The 19,781-nt window shown below is 40.9% G+C and overlaps 1 protein-coding gene across 5 annotated transcripts in view; it reads left to right on the top strand.

Moving 5' to 3' along the window:
• Positions 1-19,781, top strand: part of ctnnd2a (catenin (cadherin-associated protein), delta 2a) — a 259,425-nt gene that overhangs the window by 26,141 nt on the left and 213,503 nt on the right. For all 5 annotated transcript variants that reach the window (XM_058060561.2, XM_058060564.2, XM_058060562.2 and 2 more), the window contains exon 2: positions 11,512-11,642. In XM_058060561.2, the coding sequence (XP_057916544.2) occupies positions 11,514-11,642 (129 nt within the window). In that variant the 5' untranslated portion in view covers positions 11,512-11,513. The remainder of the gene's footprint in view (positions 1-11,511; positions 11,643-19,781) is intronic.

Consider the following 19,781-nt stretch of genomic DNA (forward strand, 5'->3'; position numbering starts at 1 on the left):
CGGTGTAATAAGGTTGAGCGTATCATCGGACTCCAGTAGCTGCAGGTATTGATGGAGCTAGTCAAAGTTGGCGTGTCTGAAGCCGCAGAAGAGCAACAGGCCTGCGAATCCACACACCAATCTCGGTCAACCTGTGTTTGTGTTGCACATTCCGTGGTGCCCCGGGCTATGACAAACAACATATGCCACTAAATGTATTTTTTTTTTGCCATTAATTGTTGGACTTTGGAGTAATAAGCGTATCACCAATCTAGGTCAACCTGTGAATGTGTTTGTGTTGCACATTCCGTGGTGCCCCAGGCGATGACAAAAAATATATGCCACTCAATGTATTTATTTATTTTTTGCCATAATTGTCGGACTTTGGAGTAATAAGCGAATCACCAAACTAGGTCAACCTGTGAATGTGTTTGTGTTGCACATTCCGTGGTGCCCCAGGCGATGACGAACAATATATACAAACAATAAATGCCACTCACTGTATTTTCTTTTTTGCCATTAATTGTTGGACTTTGGAGTAATAAGCGTATCACCAATCTAGGTCAACCTGTGAATGTGTTTGTGTTGCACATTCCGTGGTGCCCCGGGCTATGACAAACAATATATGCCACTCAATTTATTTATTGTTTTTTGCCATAATTGTTGGACTTTGGAGTAATAAGCATATCACCAATCTCGGTCAACCTGTGCATGTGAATGTGTTTGTGTTGCACATTCCGTGGTACCCCAGGCTATGACGACCAATATATGCCACTCAATGTATTTTTTTTGGCCATAATTGTTGGACTTTGGAGTAATAAGCGTATCACATATCACCAATCTAGGTCAACCTGTGAATGTGTTTGTGTTGCACATTCCATGGTGCCCCAGGCTATGACGAACAATATATGCCACTCAATGTATTTTTTTTTTTTTTGCCATAATTGTTGGACTTTGGAGTAATAAGGTTGAGCGTATCATCGGACTCCAGTAGCTGCAGGTATTGATGGAGCTAGTCAAAGTTGGCGTCTCTGTAGCCGCAGAAGAGCAACAGGCCTCAGGCGTGAGATCACAACGGTGTGTGAGCCGCCTCCTCAATGAGGGAATAAGTTGCGCTGGAGACGTGAGCCGCCCCGTCCACCTCCGGTCTCATCCGCTGGTTTCTTCTGGGCTTTTCTCAGGCTTATCGCTCCTCCGCAGGGAACGCCGGAGCCGACATGAATTTTTAAGATGTGCGCGAGTAGATCTGTGCTTTTATTTGTGTGACCGCATTATGTTTTGTGTCTTTGGGATTCTGCTGCCACGGAATGCAGCGGAATCCCCGGATCTTTTGGAGCTTGAGCTGTGGGTTTTTGTCCGGCATAAAGAGTGGAACCTCCAGGACTTCATACCACCGTGTCCGCGTTGGCTTTTAATACTCCATGGAGAACCTCCAGCCATTGTGGATGAACTACACTTTGTGGTTGGTTGCTGGTTCTCAACTGGTGGGGCGAGACCCACAAAGGGGGTCGTTTGTGGTCGTTTGCGGGGTACACCCTGGACTGGTCAGCCAGCCAGCCAATCACAGGGCACATATAGACAAACAACCATTCACATTCACACCTATGGAGAATTTGGAGTCGCTAATTAACCTAGCATGTTTTTGGAATGTGGGAGAAAACCCACGCATGCACGGGGAGAACATACAAACTCCACACAGAGGGTGGAATTGAACCCCGGGTCTCCTAGCTGTGAGGTCTGCATGAATGACGTCAGCAGTGGGAACATTCAAATAACATTAACCTCATCACACAGCAACTTAACACCCAAAAGCTACCATTCATTCATTCACTTTCTACCGCTTATCTTCACAAGGGTCGCGTCGGGGGGTGCTGGAGCCTATCCCAGCTGTCTTTTGTGCGAGAGGCGGGGTCCACCCTGGGCTGGTGGCCAGCCAATCACAGGGCACATATAGACAAACAACCATTCACACTCACATTCATACCTATGGACAATTTGGAGTCGCTAATTAACCTAGCATGTTTTTTGGAATGTGGGAGGAAACCGGAGTACCCGGAGAAAAAACCCACGCATGCACTGGGAGAACATGCAAACTCCACACAAAGATGGCCAAGGGTGGAATTGAACCCTGGTCCCCTAGCTGTGAGGTCTGCACGCTAACCACTCGACTTCATCAGATTCATTCCTCTTAAAAATGGAAAGTTTTCCTATAACATTGTGTTTGAGTAACACATTCATTGGAGTGCTGCAATGACGTCAGCCACCCTCTGTTTTTTTTTTTTTTTTTGCTTCTCATCCTCTGGTTCCCTCAGGTGGACAGAGGCAGCATTGTATTGCATGCTTTCATCGAATTCATTCCCCCGTATGGTTTCCCTGAGACAAATGTTGAGTAATTTACTTGTGGCTAGCCGCGCATATTAAATAATGCACTCCTACGCTTCTGATGGAAAGACTCATGCCCGCACTTAAAGAAACAAAGACGCAGGTGGAATTGCATTCAAGAGTGGAATACTTGTGCTCATGTGCACGACATCAACATCCTCAGGAGCTCACGCGCTAATCGTCACTCGCAAGTGGCTAATCACGCTAATGTTGTCAGAATGAAGCCAGGTTCAAAATGAAGCCACAATCATTTTCATTTTCACGCCCAATTTTGCCAGCCAATCACTTCTCGGCTTTTTTTTTTTTCCAAAACGATCCCCTGACGAATGGAGCGGAGGAACGTCTCACATGATTGATGGCTCCAATTTACCTCCGTGTAATGTCTGGTATTAAACTCTGAATAATGCATCATTTAGTTAGCGCTCTGGAGAGACCAAGCGGGTGCGGTATTGTGCCTCGTGTGTTTAGGCAAGGGCATGATATGCATGAGCTTTTTACAGTTACAGGAGCATCGGACGCTGGGAGGAAAGAACAAGCATCCCACTCGGATGTTTTTTTCCAGCATGAAGAGACCTCTTAAGGTCACAGCATCTCAGCAGGACTTCGACTGACTAGGCTACTCAAAATACTTCATTTGTTTTTTTTTTTGGACTTGCTGGAAGTTGGTTTCAGCTTTCATGCGTCCAGGAAGCAGCAAAACAGCCCAGACCGTCAGACTACCACCACCATATTTCACTGTTGCTATAATGTTGTTTTGCAATGTGGTGCTACTTTTACGCCGGATGTAATCAAACACACATTTTCCAAAAAGTTTATTTTTTTTTTGTCTAGTATTTTTATTTGTGTTTATCTGTGGTTTTGGACTTTTTGTTTGGTGTCTATGGTGGAGTCCCTGAGGCAAGTAAGGCCTGCAGTTCTTTGAGTGTTGCGGGGTCTTTTGTGACCTCTTGGGGTTATTTTGGTTGGCCGGTCACTTCTGGGAAGGTTCATCACGGTTGTTGTTTCGCTATTTGTGGTTCATGACTCTCACTGTGGTGTGCTGGAGTCCCAAATAAAATTTGAATTAAGCTCAGTTAAGTTATATTTTAATGGTGGGACCAGTTACTTTTTCACGTTTGGGGCAAACACTTTTCCGCATCACCGTATAACTTTATTTATTTTTTACTCATTAGCATATGCTACACACACCTTCCAAAAAGTTGATTTTTTTTGTCTTGTCAGACTACGGAGTATTTTTCTTTTTGTTTATCAGTGGTTTTGGTCATTTTGTTTGGTGTCTTTCTTATGGTGGAGTCAGGAAGACTGACCATAACCGAGGCAAGTGAGGCCTGCAGTTCTTTGGATGTTGCGGGGTCTTTTGTGACCTCTTGGGGTTATTTTGGTTGGCCGGTCACTTCTGGGAAAGGTTCACCACTGTTTTTGTTTTTCACCATTTGTGGTTCATGACTCTCACTGTGGTGTGCTGGAGTCCCAAAGTCCCAAAATATTTCAATTAAGCTCAGTTAAATTTTGTTTTAATGGTGGGACCAATCACTATTTCACGCCCCCAACATGTAGGTATTGGGGGCAAACACTCACTCACTCACTCACTCACATTACTGCATAACTTTATTTATTTTTTTACTCATTAGCTTGTGCTACATCAGGGGTGGGCAAATGTTTTGACTCGCGGGCTACTTTTACGCCAGATGTAATCAGACACACACTTTCCAAAAAGTTCCAAAAAAAACAGCAAAATTTTTTTTAATCTGTCAATGGTGACATTTATTATGTTATGCTATGCTATGCTATGCTAATATTATGTCATGTCATGTTATGTTATGTTGTTATGTTATGTCATGCTATGCTATGCTAATATTATGTCATGTGATGTTATGCTATGTTAATATTATGTCACATCATGCTATGCTACGTTAATATTATGTCATGTGATGTTATGTTAATATGTTATATTATGTTAGTATTATATTTTATATAGCATACAGAGAAGCGGGGTTGCTAATAGCCGTTTCCCATCACAATTAGTTGCCGCATTAGACATTATTGAGTAAATACAGCTGAATAGGTGCATATTCTGGAAGACCTGTGAAGCTTTGTGTGCTGTCATTGTGTGTGGCTGCTCTATAGGAGTCCATAACTCAATACAAAGAAATTAATCAGATGATTTCAATGAAGCTCAGTTAAGTTTTAGAATAAGAATAAGAAAAGAAATAAGAATTAAATACTTTGGATAAAAACGGGCCCCCGGGCCGTAGTTTGCCCACCTTTTGCTCTACATCTTTGGTTTCATAAACTTCAAAACAGATTTCCGTTTGATTCCCATCTCTTTTATTCAACGTCGTCATGATACCGTGCCAAATGCTCCTGCGCCAACGCTGTCAAGCTGGAGCTCTCGATACCTTATCTGTCGCTGAGCTCGATGAAATGTCATGGCACCTCGTCCTCATCCTCTTCTCCTCCTCGTCATTCCAATCCCGACCTCGGATTAATAGGAACGCGGCACACATCTCCGACAGCGCAATTAAACGTGTCCCAATCTCCATCTAAGCTGCGGTTCCTGTTGCATTGTATCCCGCATGAAGTGTTGCGCCTATTCAGCAGAAGGTGCTGACAAAAGAGGGAGACCGTGTGAAGCATTCTGGGATTGCGGCGCTTTGTGACACTTGATGGAAAAATGTGTTGCTATCGCGGTATTATTAGTATTATCACCGGCACGGGCAGAATTAGCAATTTTCTCCACACATCAGCGACAGTAAATGTTTTCTACAGATGATCACTTTTCATAATAATGCGTGAATATTGTTGCTTGGAGGCGGTACGGTGGTTGAGTGGTTAGCGCGCAGACCTCACAGCTAGGAGACCAGGGTTCAATTCCACCCTCGGTCATCTCTGTGTGGAGTTTGCATGTTCTCCCCGTGCATGCGTGGGTTTTCTCCGGGTACTCTGGTTTCCTCCCACATTCCAAAAACATGCTAGGTTAATTAGCGACTCCAAATTGTCCATAGGGATGAATGTGAGTGTGAATGGTTGTTTGTCTATATGTGCCCTGTAATTGGCTGGCCACCAGTCCAGGGTGTACCCCGCCTCTCTCGCCTGAAGACAGCTGGGATAGGCTCCAGCAACCCCGCGACCCTCATGAGGATAAGCGGTACAAATTGAATGAATGATGGTACCTTTTGGGTGTTAAGTTGCTGTGTGATGAGGTTCATGTTATTTGAATGCTCCCCAATGCTGGCGGCATTCATGCAGACCTCACAGCTAAGAGACCCGGGGTTCAATTCCACCCTCTGTGTGGAGTTTGTATGTGAGTGTGAATGGTTGTTTGTCTATATGTGCCCTGTGATTGGCTGGCCACCAGTCCAAGGTGTTACCCCGCCTCTCTCGCCTGAAGACAGCTGGGATAGGCTCCAGCACCCCCGCGACCCTAGTGAGAAAAAGCGGTAGAAAATGAATGAATGAAAGTAATATTTAAGGCTGCATGGTGGTCGAGTGGTTAGCATGCAGGCCTCACAGCTAGGAGACCCGAATTCAATCCCACCCTCGGCCATCTCTGTGTGGAGTTTGCATGCATGGGTTTTCTCCGGATACACCGGTTTCCTCCCTTTCATTTTAAACTTGTATTGGTACATGTTTGTGTATTTATATTTGAGTATTAATTTGCTGTGTGATGAATTTAGTGGGCTGCACGGTGCTCGGGTGGTTAGCGCGCAGACCTCACAGCTACGAGACCGGGCTTCAATTCCACCCTTGGCCATCTCTGTGTGGAGTTTGCATGTTCTCCCCGTGCATGCGTGGGTTTTTTTCTCCGGGTTTGCACGACTCCAAATTGTCCATAGGACAGAAAATGAATGAATGAATGAAGTTTAAAGGTGATTATAGGGGTGCTATTTCATGTCTAGAGGTCTCTAATAATGTTTAGAAAGGTCCCACATTCCAAAACATGCTAGGTTAATTGTCCATAGGTATGAATGTGAGTGTGAATGGTTGTTTGTCTATATGTGCCCTGTGATTGGCTGGCCACCAGTCCAGGGTGAACCCCGCCTCTTGCCTGAAAACAGCTGGGATAGGCTCCAGCACTCCTGCAACCCTTGTGAGGAAAAGTGGTAGAAAATGAATGAATGAGTTCTCCTCCTATTTTGTGTGGAAGTGGTAACTTTTTGGCTTCTTATTTTGTCTTTCCCCACCCTCTGCCATCTCTGTGTGGAGTTTGCATGTTCTCCCCGTGCATGCATGGGTTTTCTCCGGGTACTCCGGTTTCCTCCCACATTCCAAAAACATGCTAGGTTAATTAGCGACTCCAAATTGTCCATAGGTATGAATGTGAGTGTGAATGGTTGTTTGTCTATATGTGCCCTGTGATTGGCTGGCCACCAGTCCAGGGTGGACCCCGCCTCTCGCACAAAAGACAGCTGGGATAGGCTCCAGCACCCCCCTACGCGACCCTTGTGAAGATAAGCGGTAGAAAATGAATGAATGGTAGCTTTTGGGTGTTAAGTTGCTGTGCCCTGTGATTGGCTGGCCACCAGTCCAGGGTGTACCCTGCCTCACGCCCGAAGACAGCTGGGATAGGCTCCAGCACCCCTGCGAAAATGAATGAATTGTTGCTCGGACCGGAATTTGGTCTTTGTCAGGCTGGGATGCGATGGCGTCTGTCGTTGTTTTGTCACTTTCGATAAAACGGAGCAATAATGCCGAATATATACATGATGAGGCAACCCCGGCACTTAAACTTAAACGCGGTCTTTACCGCGGGTCCTCCTCGTCGCTCGCCGTCCAAAAGTGCGGTGACTCATCTGCTCTCAAGGAGTCGAGATGCCAAGATCAGAAAGTGCTGTTTGTCAGCCAGAGTGAAAATCTCCATCTGCAGGCTGCCTCAGCAGCATCTTTTATTTACAGACAACCACCCAGCCTCGCCTGCTGTCTTTGTCCGCTGGCTAGCGAGCCCGCTGCCGCTTCGATGTTTGCTTAACAAACCGGCTGACTTGTTTACGATCCGAAAAAAAAAAGCTAAATTCAAATTACAGTATTTTGCTTAGCAAGGTAACAACGGGGTCACTTCCGTGACCCAACCGAAGTTGGTCCAAACTTGGATCTCTCAAGCATTTTAGATGTTGTAATTGGACTGATGAGTCTCCCAGGAAAGGGACTCCACTTACTTGGCTCATTATTTAGTCTGCTCTATTGACAATATCCCCCCGCCCCTTCCCTTCCCTGTGGACGGCTTTAATGTAAAACCTGCTGTCCTACTTCCAGATTTCCTTTTTTGACTGTCTCTGTGCAAATTGTCACTGTAGCTTTAAAAACTCCATGCAAATCTTTCAAGGAAGGTTAAATGTAAAACGTGTTTTTTTTTCCCATGTGGTTCTAACCTTAACACACAGAAAGTGAATTAATTGGTTCAATGCTTAAAAATGTATTCATCTATTTTTCCATTCCCGGTCTTACAAGCGAAAGAAATGTTGGCCAATGTACAGTAAAAATGTTCACTACTGAAGGAAGATGAGACATTTTTAAACGGAACCTGTTATGCTTTTCCCACTTTTCTGACCTGTAAATGTTTTTAGAATGTTGGATTCCCGTGTTAAACCATGCCAAAGTTTCAGAAAATGAGGTTTGCGCAAGTTTGGGATGGCTCAAAATGCTTTGTTTCAAAAGGCGTGGCTAAACTGCCTCTTTGTGATGTCACAGGGGGGCTGATTTCCCTATATGGGCATGGCTGTAAGCCAGAAACTCTCTGCCCTTTGCTCGCAATGGCTTGTATGGGAGTTCCTGATTCCATACCAGCTAAAGAAATTTTAATCCATCAATGGTGACATTTTTATATTATATTGTATTGTTATGCTATGCTATGCTAATATTATGTCATACCATGTTCATTCATTCATTCATTCATTTTTCTACCGCTTTTTCTTCACGAGGGTCGTGGGGGTGCTGGAGCCTATCCCAGCTGTCATGCCATGTTATGCTATGCTAATATTATGTCATGTCATGTTATGCTATGCTAATATTATGTCATGCCGTGTTATGCTAGGCTAATATTATGTCATGCCGTGTTATGCTAATATTATGTCATGCAGTGTTATGCTATGCTAATATTATTTCATGTCGTGTTATGCTATGCTAATATTATGGCATGCCATGTTATGCTATGCTAATATTATGGCATGCCGTGTTATGCTATGCTAATATTATGTCATGTCGTGTTATGCTATGCTAATATTATGGCATGCCGTGTTATGCTATGCTAATATTATGTCATGGCGTGTTATGCTATGCTAATATTATGGCATGCCGTGTTATGCTATGCTAATATTATGGCATGCCGTGTTATGCTATGCTAATATTATGGCATGCCATGTTATGCTATGCTAATATTGTGTCGTGCCATGTTATGCTATGCTAAAATTATGTCATGTCATGTTATGCTATGTTAATATTATGTCATGCCATGTTATGCTATGCTAATATTATGTCAATATTATATTTTATATAGCATACAGAGAAGCGGGGTTGCTAATAGCCGTTTCCGGGGTTGCTAATAGCCCTTTCCCATCACAATTAGTGGCCACATTAGACGTTATCAAGTAAATACAGCTGAATAGGTGCAGATTCTGGAAGACCTATGGAGCTTTGTGTGCTGTCATTGTGTGTGGCTGCTCTATAGGAGTCCACGACTCGATACAAAGAAATGAATCAGATGATCGCCGGTGAACCGCTTCATGATTAACGGTGCAGACAAGTCGCAATATCTACGTGGATTGATCTGACAAATCTTTGGTAAAATTGATCAAATGTAGAATTGCTACAGTTTCTGCTTTAACACCAAGTTAGGTTGGATTGCAAGGTGTGCGTACCTTAAAGCACTTGTAATAATAAAAAAAAACACTGCCACTGTATTATCATTCATAGTAGAGACTTTTTTGACGCTTCTTTTTCCCAATTTGAGGTCTCTACATACGCCATGAAGACTTTCCGCGTCTCCTTGACAGCGTCTAATCAATGCCGAGGCCTCAGCCTGGAAAACATCAATCCATGAGTCATCCGTGTGACAAAATCCCCTTTGCATGACGTGGCTGAAGATGCGCTGAATAACTGAGCCAAATGTCAATTGCGTATTAATTCTGCATCCCGGAGCATGGTGTGGGTTGTCTGAACGGGTGAGACATAAGGAGGGACGGGCGCAGAAAATATGATTCCGCTAACATTTCATTTCACACTTGCGAGATGTCAATGTCTCTGGCACTTCAAATATTTCCGCCTGCACGTTGTCGACAGCTCAATTTGGAGCCGTCAAATGATGCATCTGTTACACGCGGAGGTCTGCTGATCAAGGGCACAACCTACTCGGCTTTAATCTATTGACGCTTTTTCAACATTTCAAACAAATAACCGTGCGGGTCATTTTTTTTTTCCTTTTTTCGCTTCTTTTTTCCCCAGTCAAAGTAATTCAATTGGTGATGATTAGCGAATTAGCGCATCATTTTAAGGAGTCTGGGGCGACGGGTTTGTATTCATGAAGTGACACACAGGTGAGATGTGAGATTTGGTTTTCCTAGAAGATTCTGTCCCACTTTGGAACTCATTCATATCACGAATGAATATGGGCACTACTGTAGACAAATAATATGCATAATTAAGTGTGTTTTTTTGGTCTAATTTACATATTTTCAAGTATAATTGCCATGTTCCTTTTATTTTTACATTGTTTCCTGTTTGGTGCTCTTAATTTGGCTTTATTTCCTGTTTCGGGAGCACCTGTTGGTCATTGTTAATTGCAGCACATATTCATAATAGCAGAACATGCAAAACATAAGGCCTTCAGATTACGCATGATATGTAGTAGTCTACCCTGGCCGCTAGGTGTCAGCAATGTTGCATTGATGATGCAATAGCCAGCGCAGGAAGTACTGTACAGAACAGAAAAAAGTTAATATTATTTTATTTATGTCTTATCTGTCTGATTTTCTCTTATGTTTACTATCTTGGCTAATAAGAGTGTGAAGGTGACTGTAGAAGTGTTATTTCATGTCTAGAGGGCTATATATATTGAGTCTATATTATGTCTTATTTATGTCTTATGTGTTTTTTTCTCTTAAGTTTGCTATCTTGGGTAATAAGAGTGTGAAGGTTACTATAGAGGTGTTATTTCATGTACATAGGGCTATAATATTGAGTCTATATTATGTCTTATTTATGTCTTATGTGTTATTTTTACAATGTCTACTATATTGGGTAATACAAGTGTGATGGTGTCTATAGGCGTCTTATTTCATGTCTAGAGGGCTATATACATTGAGTCTATATTATGTCTTATTTATGTCTTATGTGTTATTTTCTTGATGTCGACTATATTTGGTAATACAAGAGTAATGGTGACTATAGGCGTGTTATTTCATGTCTATAGGGCTATATACATTGAGTCTATATTATGTCTTATTTATGTCTTATGTGTTATTTTCTTGATGTCTACTATATTGGGTAATACAAGTGTAATGGTGGCTATAGGTGTGTTGGTTCATGTCTAGAGGGCTATAATAATGAGTCCATATAATGTCTTATTTATGTCTTATGTGTTATTTTCTCAATGTCTACTATATTGGGTAATAAAAGTGTAATGGTGACTATAGGCGTGTTATTTCATGTCTAGAGGGCTATAATAATGAGTCTATATTATGTCTTATTTATGTCTTATGTGTTATTTTCTCTTATGTTTGCTATCGTGGAAAATAAGAGTGTGAAGGTTCTTATAGAGGTGTTATTTCATGTGCATAGGGCTATAATAATGAGTCTATATTATGTCTTATTTATGTCTTATGTGTTATTTTCTCAATGTCTACTATATTAGGTAATATGAGTGTGATTGTTACAATAGGGGTGTTGGTTCATGTCGAGAGGGCTATAATAATGAGTCTATATTATGTCTTATTTTCCCGATGTCTTATGTATATTGGGTAATAAGAGTGTAATGGGATATAAGGGGTCTGACTTGGCAAAAATTCACATGTCACGGTTGGGGCTGGCACCAATAAAACTCGATAAATGAAGGATGTATCTACTGTTCTGTTGTCAAATTGGTAAAGAAATAAGACATTTTAATGATAAATAGTGTTATCCCTAATGTTGATTCCTGTTTTTTTCTGTCATTTTTAGCCATGCCGGTGCCAGATCAGCCCGCCGAGCAGGAGAAGGGGGCCATGGTTCCCCCGGTGATGCCGGCCTCCAATGGAGACAGATCCGAGACGGAGACAACTTCCTCTATCCTGGCGTCAGTCAAAGAACAGGTAGGAATATAAGTGTTTTTTTGAATCAGGTGATAAGCATGTGGAGGACTTGTTTTGTAAACAGGGCATTTCAATGGGTTGTGATGGTTTTTGAAAGGAAGAGGCGCTATTTACATAGAAGATAAACGGTATGTAAAGTAGTCGTCATTAAAATCAAGGCGCAACACGGTCCCACGGCAACAGACAAGACGAGAAAGGACAACAGCCGTTGTTATTGTCTCTCTTATTTTATCTCATTTAAGCAGAAAATCAACATAAGCAAACACAAAGAACCCGAAAGGGTCCCGAGTCGCCGCACTCTAAACAACAAAAACATTTGTTTTACGCTAATTGCATTTGGTGATTGGTGTTTAGCCTTGGACTCATTCATCGTGTTGCTGAATGTTGTCGCGGTAAGTGGCACGTACCACTTCTGAGGCAACGCGCGGAAGTTGTCACTTCACTGAAACAATGATGGAATATCCACTTTGCCGGGACTGTGTTGACGCCAATTAACCGTTTATTTAAAGTGGTAAAATTGTGACTGGTTGATTGCAATAAAAAAAACATCATATTCAGCTGCTTGATAGTCCGCTTGTCTATGTCAACTGGGACCTGTGAGTGACAGGATGAAAAGCTCTGACTAGTACGTTGAATGCACTTTGAATTCCACCTCGACTGTGACTTGGGTCTAAATGATTGACTCTTTTAGGAAGGGATGAAAGGACGTCATTGTATGTGGGGGAGGGGTACTGTCGCGGACCCCCCCCTCTATTTTCTCAACCTTAACATTCTTCCCCTTTCAAGGGTTCTCAAAGTGCTGGTTCTGAGTCTTGACTGGAAAGTTATCCGGCCTGTGTCGTCAGCGGCTGTTTGGTTTTGAACGGGAAGGTTTTTCTGGGTACAGGGGAGGGGTACTGTCGCAGACAGTCTAGAATCCTCAAAGTGCTGGTTCTGAGTCTTGACTGGAAAGTTGTCCGGCCTGTGTCGTGACATACGCCAGCTCAGCAGCTGTTTGGTTTTGAACGGGACGGTTTTTCTGGGTACAGGGGAGGGGTACTGTCACAGACAGTCTAGAATCCTCAAAGTGCTGGTTCTGAGTCTTGACTGGAAAGTTATCCGGCCTGTGTCGTGACATACGCCAGCTTGGCGGCTGTTTGGTTTTTGAACGGGACGGTTTTTCTTGGTACAGGGGAGGGGTACTGTTGCAGACAATCTAGAATCCTCAAAGGGTTCTCAAAGTGCTGGTTTTGAGTCTTGACTGGAAGAGTTATCCCGCCTGTGTCGTGACATACGCCAGCTTGGCGGCTGTTTGGTTTTGAACGGGACATTTTTTCTAGGTATGGGGGAGGGGTACTGTCGCAGACCTCCCCCTCTATTTTCTCAACCTTAACATTCTTCCCCTTTCAAACCATTTGTGTTTTCGGTCTAGAATCCTCAAAGGGTTCTCAAAGTGCTGGTTCTGAGTTTTGACTGGAAGAGTTATCCCGCCTGTGTCGTGACATACGCCAGCTTGGCGGCTGTTTGGTTTTGAACGGGACGGTTTTTCTTGGTACGGGGGAGGGGTACTGTCGCAGACAGTCTAGAATCCTCAAAGGGTTCTCAAAGTGCTGGTTCCGAGTCTTGACTGGAAAGTTATCCAGCCTGTGTTGTCAGCGGCTGTTTGGTTTTGAAAGGGACGGTTTTTCTAGGTATGGGGGAGGGGTACTGTCGCAGACCTCCCCCTCTATTTTCTCAACCTTAACATTCTTCCCCTTTCAAACCATTTGTGTTTTCGGTCTAGAATCCTCAAAGGGTTCTCAAAGTGCTGGTTCTGAGTTTTGACTGGAAGAGTTATGCCGCCTGTGTCGTGACATACGCCAGCTTGGCGGCTGTTTGGTTTTGAATGGGACGGTTTTTCTTGGTACGGGGGAGGGGTACTGTCGCAGACAGTCTAGAATCCTCAAAGGGTTCTCAAAGTGCTGGTTCTGAGTCTTGACTGGAAAGTTATCCGGCCTGTGTCGTCAGCGACTGTTTGGTTTTGAAAGGGACGGTTTTTCTAGGTATGGGGAGGGGTACTGTCGCAGACCTCCCCCTCTATTTTCTCAACCTTAACATTCTTCCCCTTTCAAACCATTTGTGTTTTCGGTCTAGAATCCTCAAAGGGTTCTCAAAGTGCTGGTTCTGAGTTTTGACTGGAAGAGTTATGCCGCCTGTGTCGTGACATACGCCAGCTTGGCGGCTGTTTGGTTTTGAATGGGACGGTTTTTCTTGGTACGGGGGAGGGGTACTGTCGCAGACAGTCTAGAATCCTCAAAGGGTTCTCAAAGTGCTGGTTCTGAGTCTTGACTGGAAAGTTATCCGGCCTGTGTCGTCAGCGACTGTTTGGTTTTGAAAGGGACGGTTTTTCTAGGTATGGGGAGGGGTACTGTCGCAGACCTCCCCCTCTATTTTCTCAACCTTAACATTCTTCCCCTTCCAAACCATTTGTGTTTTTGGTCTACAATCCTCAAAGGGTTCTCAAAGTGCTGGTTTGGTTTTGAAAGGGATGTTTTTTCTGGGTACGGGGGAGGGGTACTGTCGCAGACCTCCCCCTCTATTTTCTCAACCTTAACATTCTTCCCCTTTCAAACCATCTGTGTTTTCGGTCTAGAATCCTCAAAGGGTTCTCAATGTGCTGGTTTGGTTTTGAATGGGACCATTTTTCTGGGTACCGGGTGTAGCGGAATGTTGTGTTGGAATTTCGGGAACATTTTCAGCTCTGTGCTAACCTGATAAGGCCGTTTGTGTTCCATTGGGCGATCGGGATCAGAATGTCGGTCTTGGCCTAAATATGATGCTTCCACGGTATTAATATGGAGCTGCTTTGAGGTTGAAATAGTCTATGGTAGACTTATGGCGATGGTGAGTTAAGGGAACTCCGTGTTTTCGTATAAGCCTAAGGTGGCATAACAGGAAATCAGTCTCACTTTTTAAAATCTCCACATTCTCTGATGTGTAAATTAGCAGCTAAAACGTCCACGAATAACCATTTTCCCGTGGAACCTTTTTGAGTTTCTGGAGATGCTTTGCAGGAAGTTGCATCATCTCCCAGGTTGCCTTAGGAGAACTTCAACAGAGCCCACTTGAACCGGCGCTAACGTGCTTTACAGTGTTGCTACGTCGACAACATCTTGTATTGAAGACACCCGTTTTCTGTCGCAATCGGTAAATGTAAAGCTTTTAGCGTCGTAGCCTCCCAAAAAAAACGCAGTATCACCTTCACGTTGTGTCACCAAGCACACTTCCTGTTGCGTAATATCAAGTTAATGACATTCTACTCATAAACATCCTAATCAGGATTAATGGCATCGTGCTGATGTGCTTCGTTGAGACGCTTTCATGTCATTAGAATCAAAGACGGCAGAGGACACAAGCAACGTCGTTGTCTACCTCATAACGAGAACGCCCCAAAGGTTGGATTTTTGGGGGGAAGAGGGTGACGCAGACCCGTACAGCATGAGACCTTGGGGCTTTTTTACTAATTTATTTGACCATAAAGGCTCCAAATAGCTGTCAGGGTCTGGAATTACCAGGTTAAAAACAACAACCGTGGCTGTAGGCAACCTCCTGATGGATTTATTGAAGTGTTGCAACTCAGCCATAGGCGATACCGCGATTACAACATCGGTTGTGCAAACTATGAGCATGTCGAACCATTGTGAATGTTGAACAATGATTCAAAGTTATGAGTTTTTAAAACTTAAAATGGATACAGTTTTTGCGCGGTACATTTTTACTCACAATATTATTCATATTTATTATTAATTTAAATTAATTTAATATTCATATATTTATTTATTTTTTCTGGCTATTTGTATTCATCGTGATGGTTGCTACCACTTCAATTTATTTTGACTGTTATGACCATTTTTTTTAACAATATGTTCATTAATACATAAAAATGGATATATAATATTCCAGTGTCAGTAATATTACATAGAAGAGACGATACCCACCGCAGTACGTAAGAGTCTGTAAAAAAAAATAGGGACGACCATGTGAGTCTATATTATGTCATATTTTATAATAATAATAATACATTTTATTTGTATAGGACTTTTCAAAGTAGTCAAAGTGAAGAAAAAAAAATAAAAATAAAGTTGAGTAAAGAAAAACACAGTAAACGATGCATTAAAATACAATATACATACATTCATTCAGAGCTAAAAACAAAGCTAAAAGCTTATTTTATTATTTATTTTATATATTTTTATATTATTTTAACATTTAATAATTAATATTTTAAAATAATGTTTTATAATTTTTAATTTTTTAATATTTCTAATATTTTTATATTTCATATTTCATATATGTCATGTATTTCATATATCATATTTTGGATTTATATTTTATTTTATTTTATTATGTCTGATATATAGGGTAATACACGTGTAAAGGTGATTATAGGGGTGTTATTTCCTGCCTAGAGCTCTCTAATAACAAACTGTATTTTCTATGCACTTAGAAATCCTATTAAGCGGAAGTGCGCTCATCAGGGTGGGATCCTGGAACCCATTCATTTTTCTAAAACGCTTATTATGGTATGCTGGAGCCTAGCCTAGCTAACGTTGGGAGAGAAGCGGGGTCCACACTGGCCTTGGCTGGAACCAATAACAGCCACAAACAAGACATTACTGGAGTCTGTTTGACACTGGAACAGATGAATTCATATTATCTCCCATTGGGGAATTATATTTGACATTTAAGTTTGATACCCCACACAAATGGCGTCTTTGGTATCCTCCTTATCTGCAGAATGACTTGCATGCGATTAAAGCACACTTGGGTTCGTTTCCTCTTCTAAGCTTGTTGCATGTGAGCCCAAAGTCTCCGTAATCCACCAATCCACCATCAAAGGTTCTCCATTGATGCAGTTTGTGTTTGTGACAGAAGCGAGGTCTCGTTCAGTGCTAATACATTCCGTCCTCTTCCAGACTTGACTGCCTGCCGCTTGCTCTCCAGGCTCCTTCTCGTTTTTGTTGCTGGAGTTTGGGCTTTTTAGTAAAGCGAAAGGGAAGTATCGACGAGAATACCTGGAGGTAGTCGTGATCAGCGTTACAACTACAGGAAAAACCTTGTTGTTTCAAAGCGATTTCATTTAATATTAATTTTACAAATTATTATTATTTATTTCTGATTTTTTAAAATAAAATTTTAGTTCATAGACATAGATAACACATATATATATATATATATTAAAATAAAACTGCTTATTTTCATTTATTTTGAATTAAAAAAATAATTATGTTATGAAAATATATTTTATAAAATTGTACAATTAATCAGAGTATATTATTTCCTTGTCACAAATGATTATGTATTATTAAAAAAATAATATACATTGAATTATATCCTTGTTATTCCTTTATATGTCACCCACAGAGACTCCCCACCAAAGAATGAAGTGTTCCTCTACTTTCTATTTTATATTTTATATTTTATATTTTATATTTTATATTTTATATTTTATATTTTATATTTTATATTTTATATTTTATATTTTATATTTTATATTTTATATTTTATATTTTATATTCTATAGGGGTGTTATTTCATGCCTAGAGTTTCAAAGTGATTTAATTTAATATTAATTTTGCAAATTATTATTTATTTCTCATTTTTTAAAAATAAAATTTTAGTTCATAGACATAGATAACACATACATATATATATTTATATTTTTAAATAAAACTGCTTATTTTCATTTATTTTGAATTTAAAAATAATCATGTTATGAAAATATATTTTATAAAATTGTACAATTAATCAAAGTATATTATTTCTTTGTCACAAATGATTATGTATTATTAAAAAAATAATATACATTGAATTATATCCTTGTTATTCCTTTATATGTAAGTGGACTCCCCCACCTAAGAATGAAGTGTTCCTCTACTTTCATTGCGCTTATCATCATCATCATCCGTCAACATTTGTCTCCTTTATTGATGCTGAAGAAGCATTTTTCTGCGCGTTTTCACAGTGTTCACACCCTGAGCCGACGTACCCAATCCCATCTTTCCCTCGAAGCGAAGCTTTATTTCTTCCAGTTTATTCCCTCAGCATTGAGGACACACGGGATACTCTGATAAACGGCGTCCGAAGTACGTACGTCCCGGGTGTGGACTTGAGTGGCTTTTAAACGACACTAAAAGCCCGCCAAGGTGACTGGTAATGATTTTCACGCAAGGTGTGTCGCGGTAATATCTTTTTTTTTTCCACATCCTCCCTCAAAGATCATCCAAGAAAGAGAGATGGGCTCCTCGTATATCTAAATGAACTTACAAATGGAACTTTGAATGCAATTTTGCCCCGCAAATTGATGTACTCGTGCGGTATGCATATTTAATAGCTCGACGCCGCCGCCGCCGCCGTAGCCTCCTTCGGTCTACCTTGACCTTAACGTGCGACCTGGAGATACATTATTTCAAAACTTATTACTTCTTGATAATAATATGACCTGTTGTTGTAAAACCCTTTTACGGCGATAGAAAAATATATATTTAGCAAATTATATATATAAAAAAATATATATGTCTATATATTTATATATATATATATCTATATAATATATAAATAAAAAAAAATATATAAATTTTTCTCTATATCAACTTACAATATAAACACATTTAATAAACATTATTTTCTCATATTTTACATTTTATGTTGATGTTAAATATTAATAATAGACTAATTTTCTTAATTATTATTTTGTTATAAATATATGTTTGGGGAAAAACATGCTACATTTTAACTTATTAAAAATATAAATAAGCTAATTTTAAATGTATATACATTTAATTTACAGATGTAATATTGTTATAAAAATAATATATGTTTTAGTTTATCACAGATGAATAAATGTATTAAAATGATTGCCTTTTAAAAAAATACAAAAATAATTTTAAATATAAATAATATAACCAGTGTATACTTTTAATTTAATATTAATTTTGCAAATTAATATTATAATATATTCTCAGGCAACCTCCTCCACATATTTCGTAATCGAACAAAAATGGCTCCAAACACTTTTGAAATACCCGCAAGGCATGCTGGGTAGTCTAGCGGCAACAACAATATGAATCAGGGACATGGATATGTTCTTTTCTTCTCCGACGTCCTCGTCTACATATTTCGTAATTGAGCAAAAATGGCTCCAAACACTTCAAAAATACCCGCAAGGCATGCTGGGTAGTCTAGCGGCAACAACAATATGAATTAGGGACATGGATATGTTCTTTTCTTCTTCGACGTCCTCGTGTACATATTTCGTAATTGAGCAAAAAGGGCTACAAACACTTTAAAAATACCCGCAAGGCATGCTGGGTAGTCTAGCGGCAACAACAATATGAATTAGGGACATGGATATGTTCTTTTCTTCTCCGACGTCCTCGTGTACATATTTCGTAATTGAGCAAAAAGGGCTACAAACACTTCAAAAATACCCGCAAGGCATGCTGGGTAGTCTAGCGGCAACAACAATATGAATCAGGGACGTGGATATGTTCTTTTCTTCTCCGACGTCCTCGTGTACATATTTCGTAATTGAGCAAAAAGGGCTACAAACACTTTAAAAATACCCGCAAGGCATGCTGGGTAGTCTAGCGGCAACAACAATATGAATTAGGGACATGGATATGTTCTTTTCTTCTCCGACGTCCTCGTGTACATATTTCGTAATTGAGCAAAAAGGGCTACAAACACTTTAAAAATACCAGCAAGGCATGCTGGGTAGTCTAGCGGCAACAACAATATGAATTAGGGACATGGATATGTTCTTTTCTTCTCCGGCGACCTAGTCTACATATTTCGTAATCGAGCAAAAATGGCTCCAAACACTTTAAAAGTGCGTCAAGAACAGCCCCCCCAAGTCCCCCCCCCCCAAGTCCAAACTCAATAATAATGTGTTCATTCGTTATGTGTCGTCCGTCCCCTCCCATGGTCATGGCGGAATGATGCGGCGTCCTGCACGACTCGCATGAACTATGACATTGTTAGACACAAAACCTAATGAGGCGTGAAATCAATATGTACACTCCCGCTTCACCCAGAGCATGCTGGGTAATGGAGTGTCAGGAGTGCTTTGCGACGGTTTTAATCACAAAGTCCTTGGAATAGCTCCTTGTAAACAACTCC

Source organism: Doryrhamphus excisus, linkage group LG5, assembly GCF_037039965.1.
Source record: "Doryrhamphus excisus strain RoL-2023G ecotype Guam linkage group LG5, RoL_Dexc_Guam_v1.1, whole genome shotgun sequence".
Classification (NCBI taxonomy): Eukaryota; Metazoa; Chordata; class Actinopteri; order Syngnathiformes; family Syngnathidae; genus Doryrhamphus; species Doryrhamphus excisus.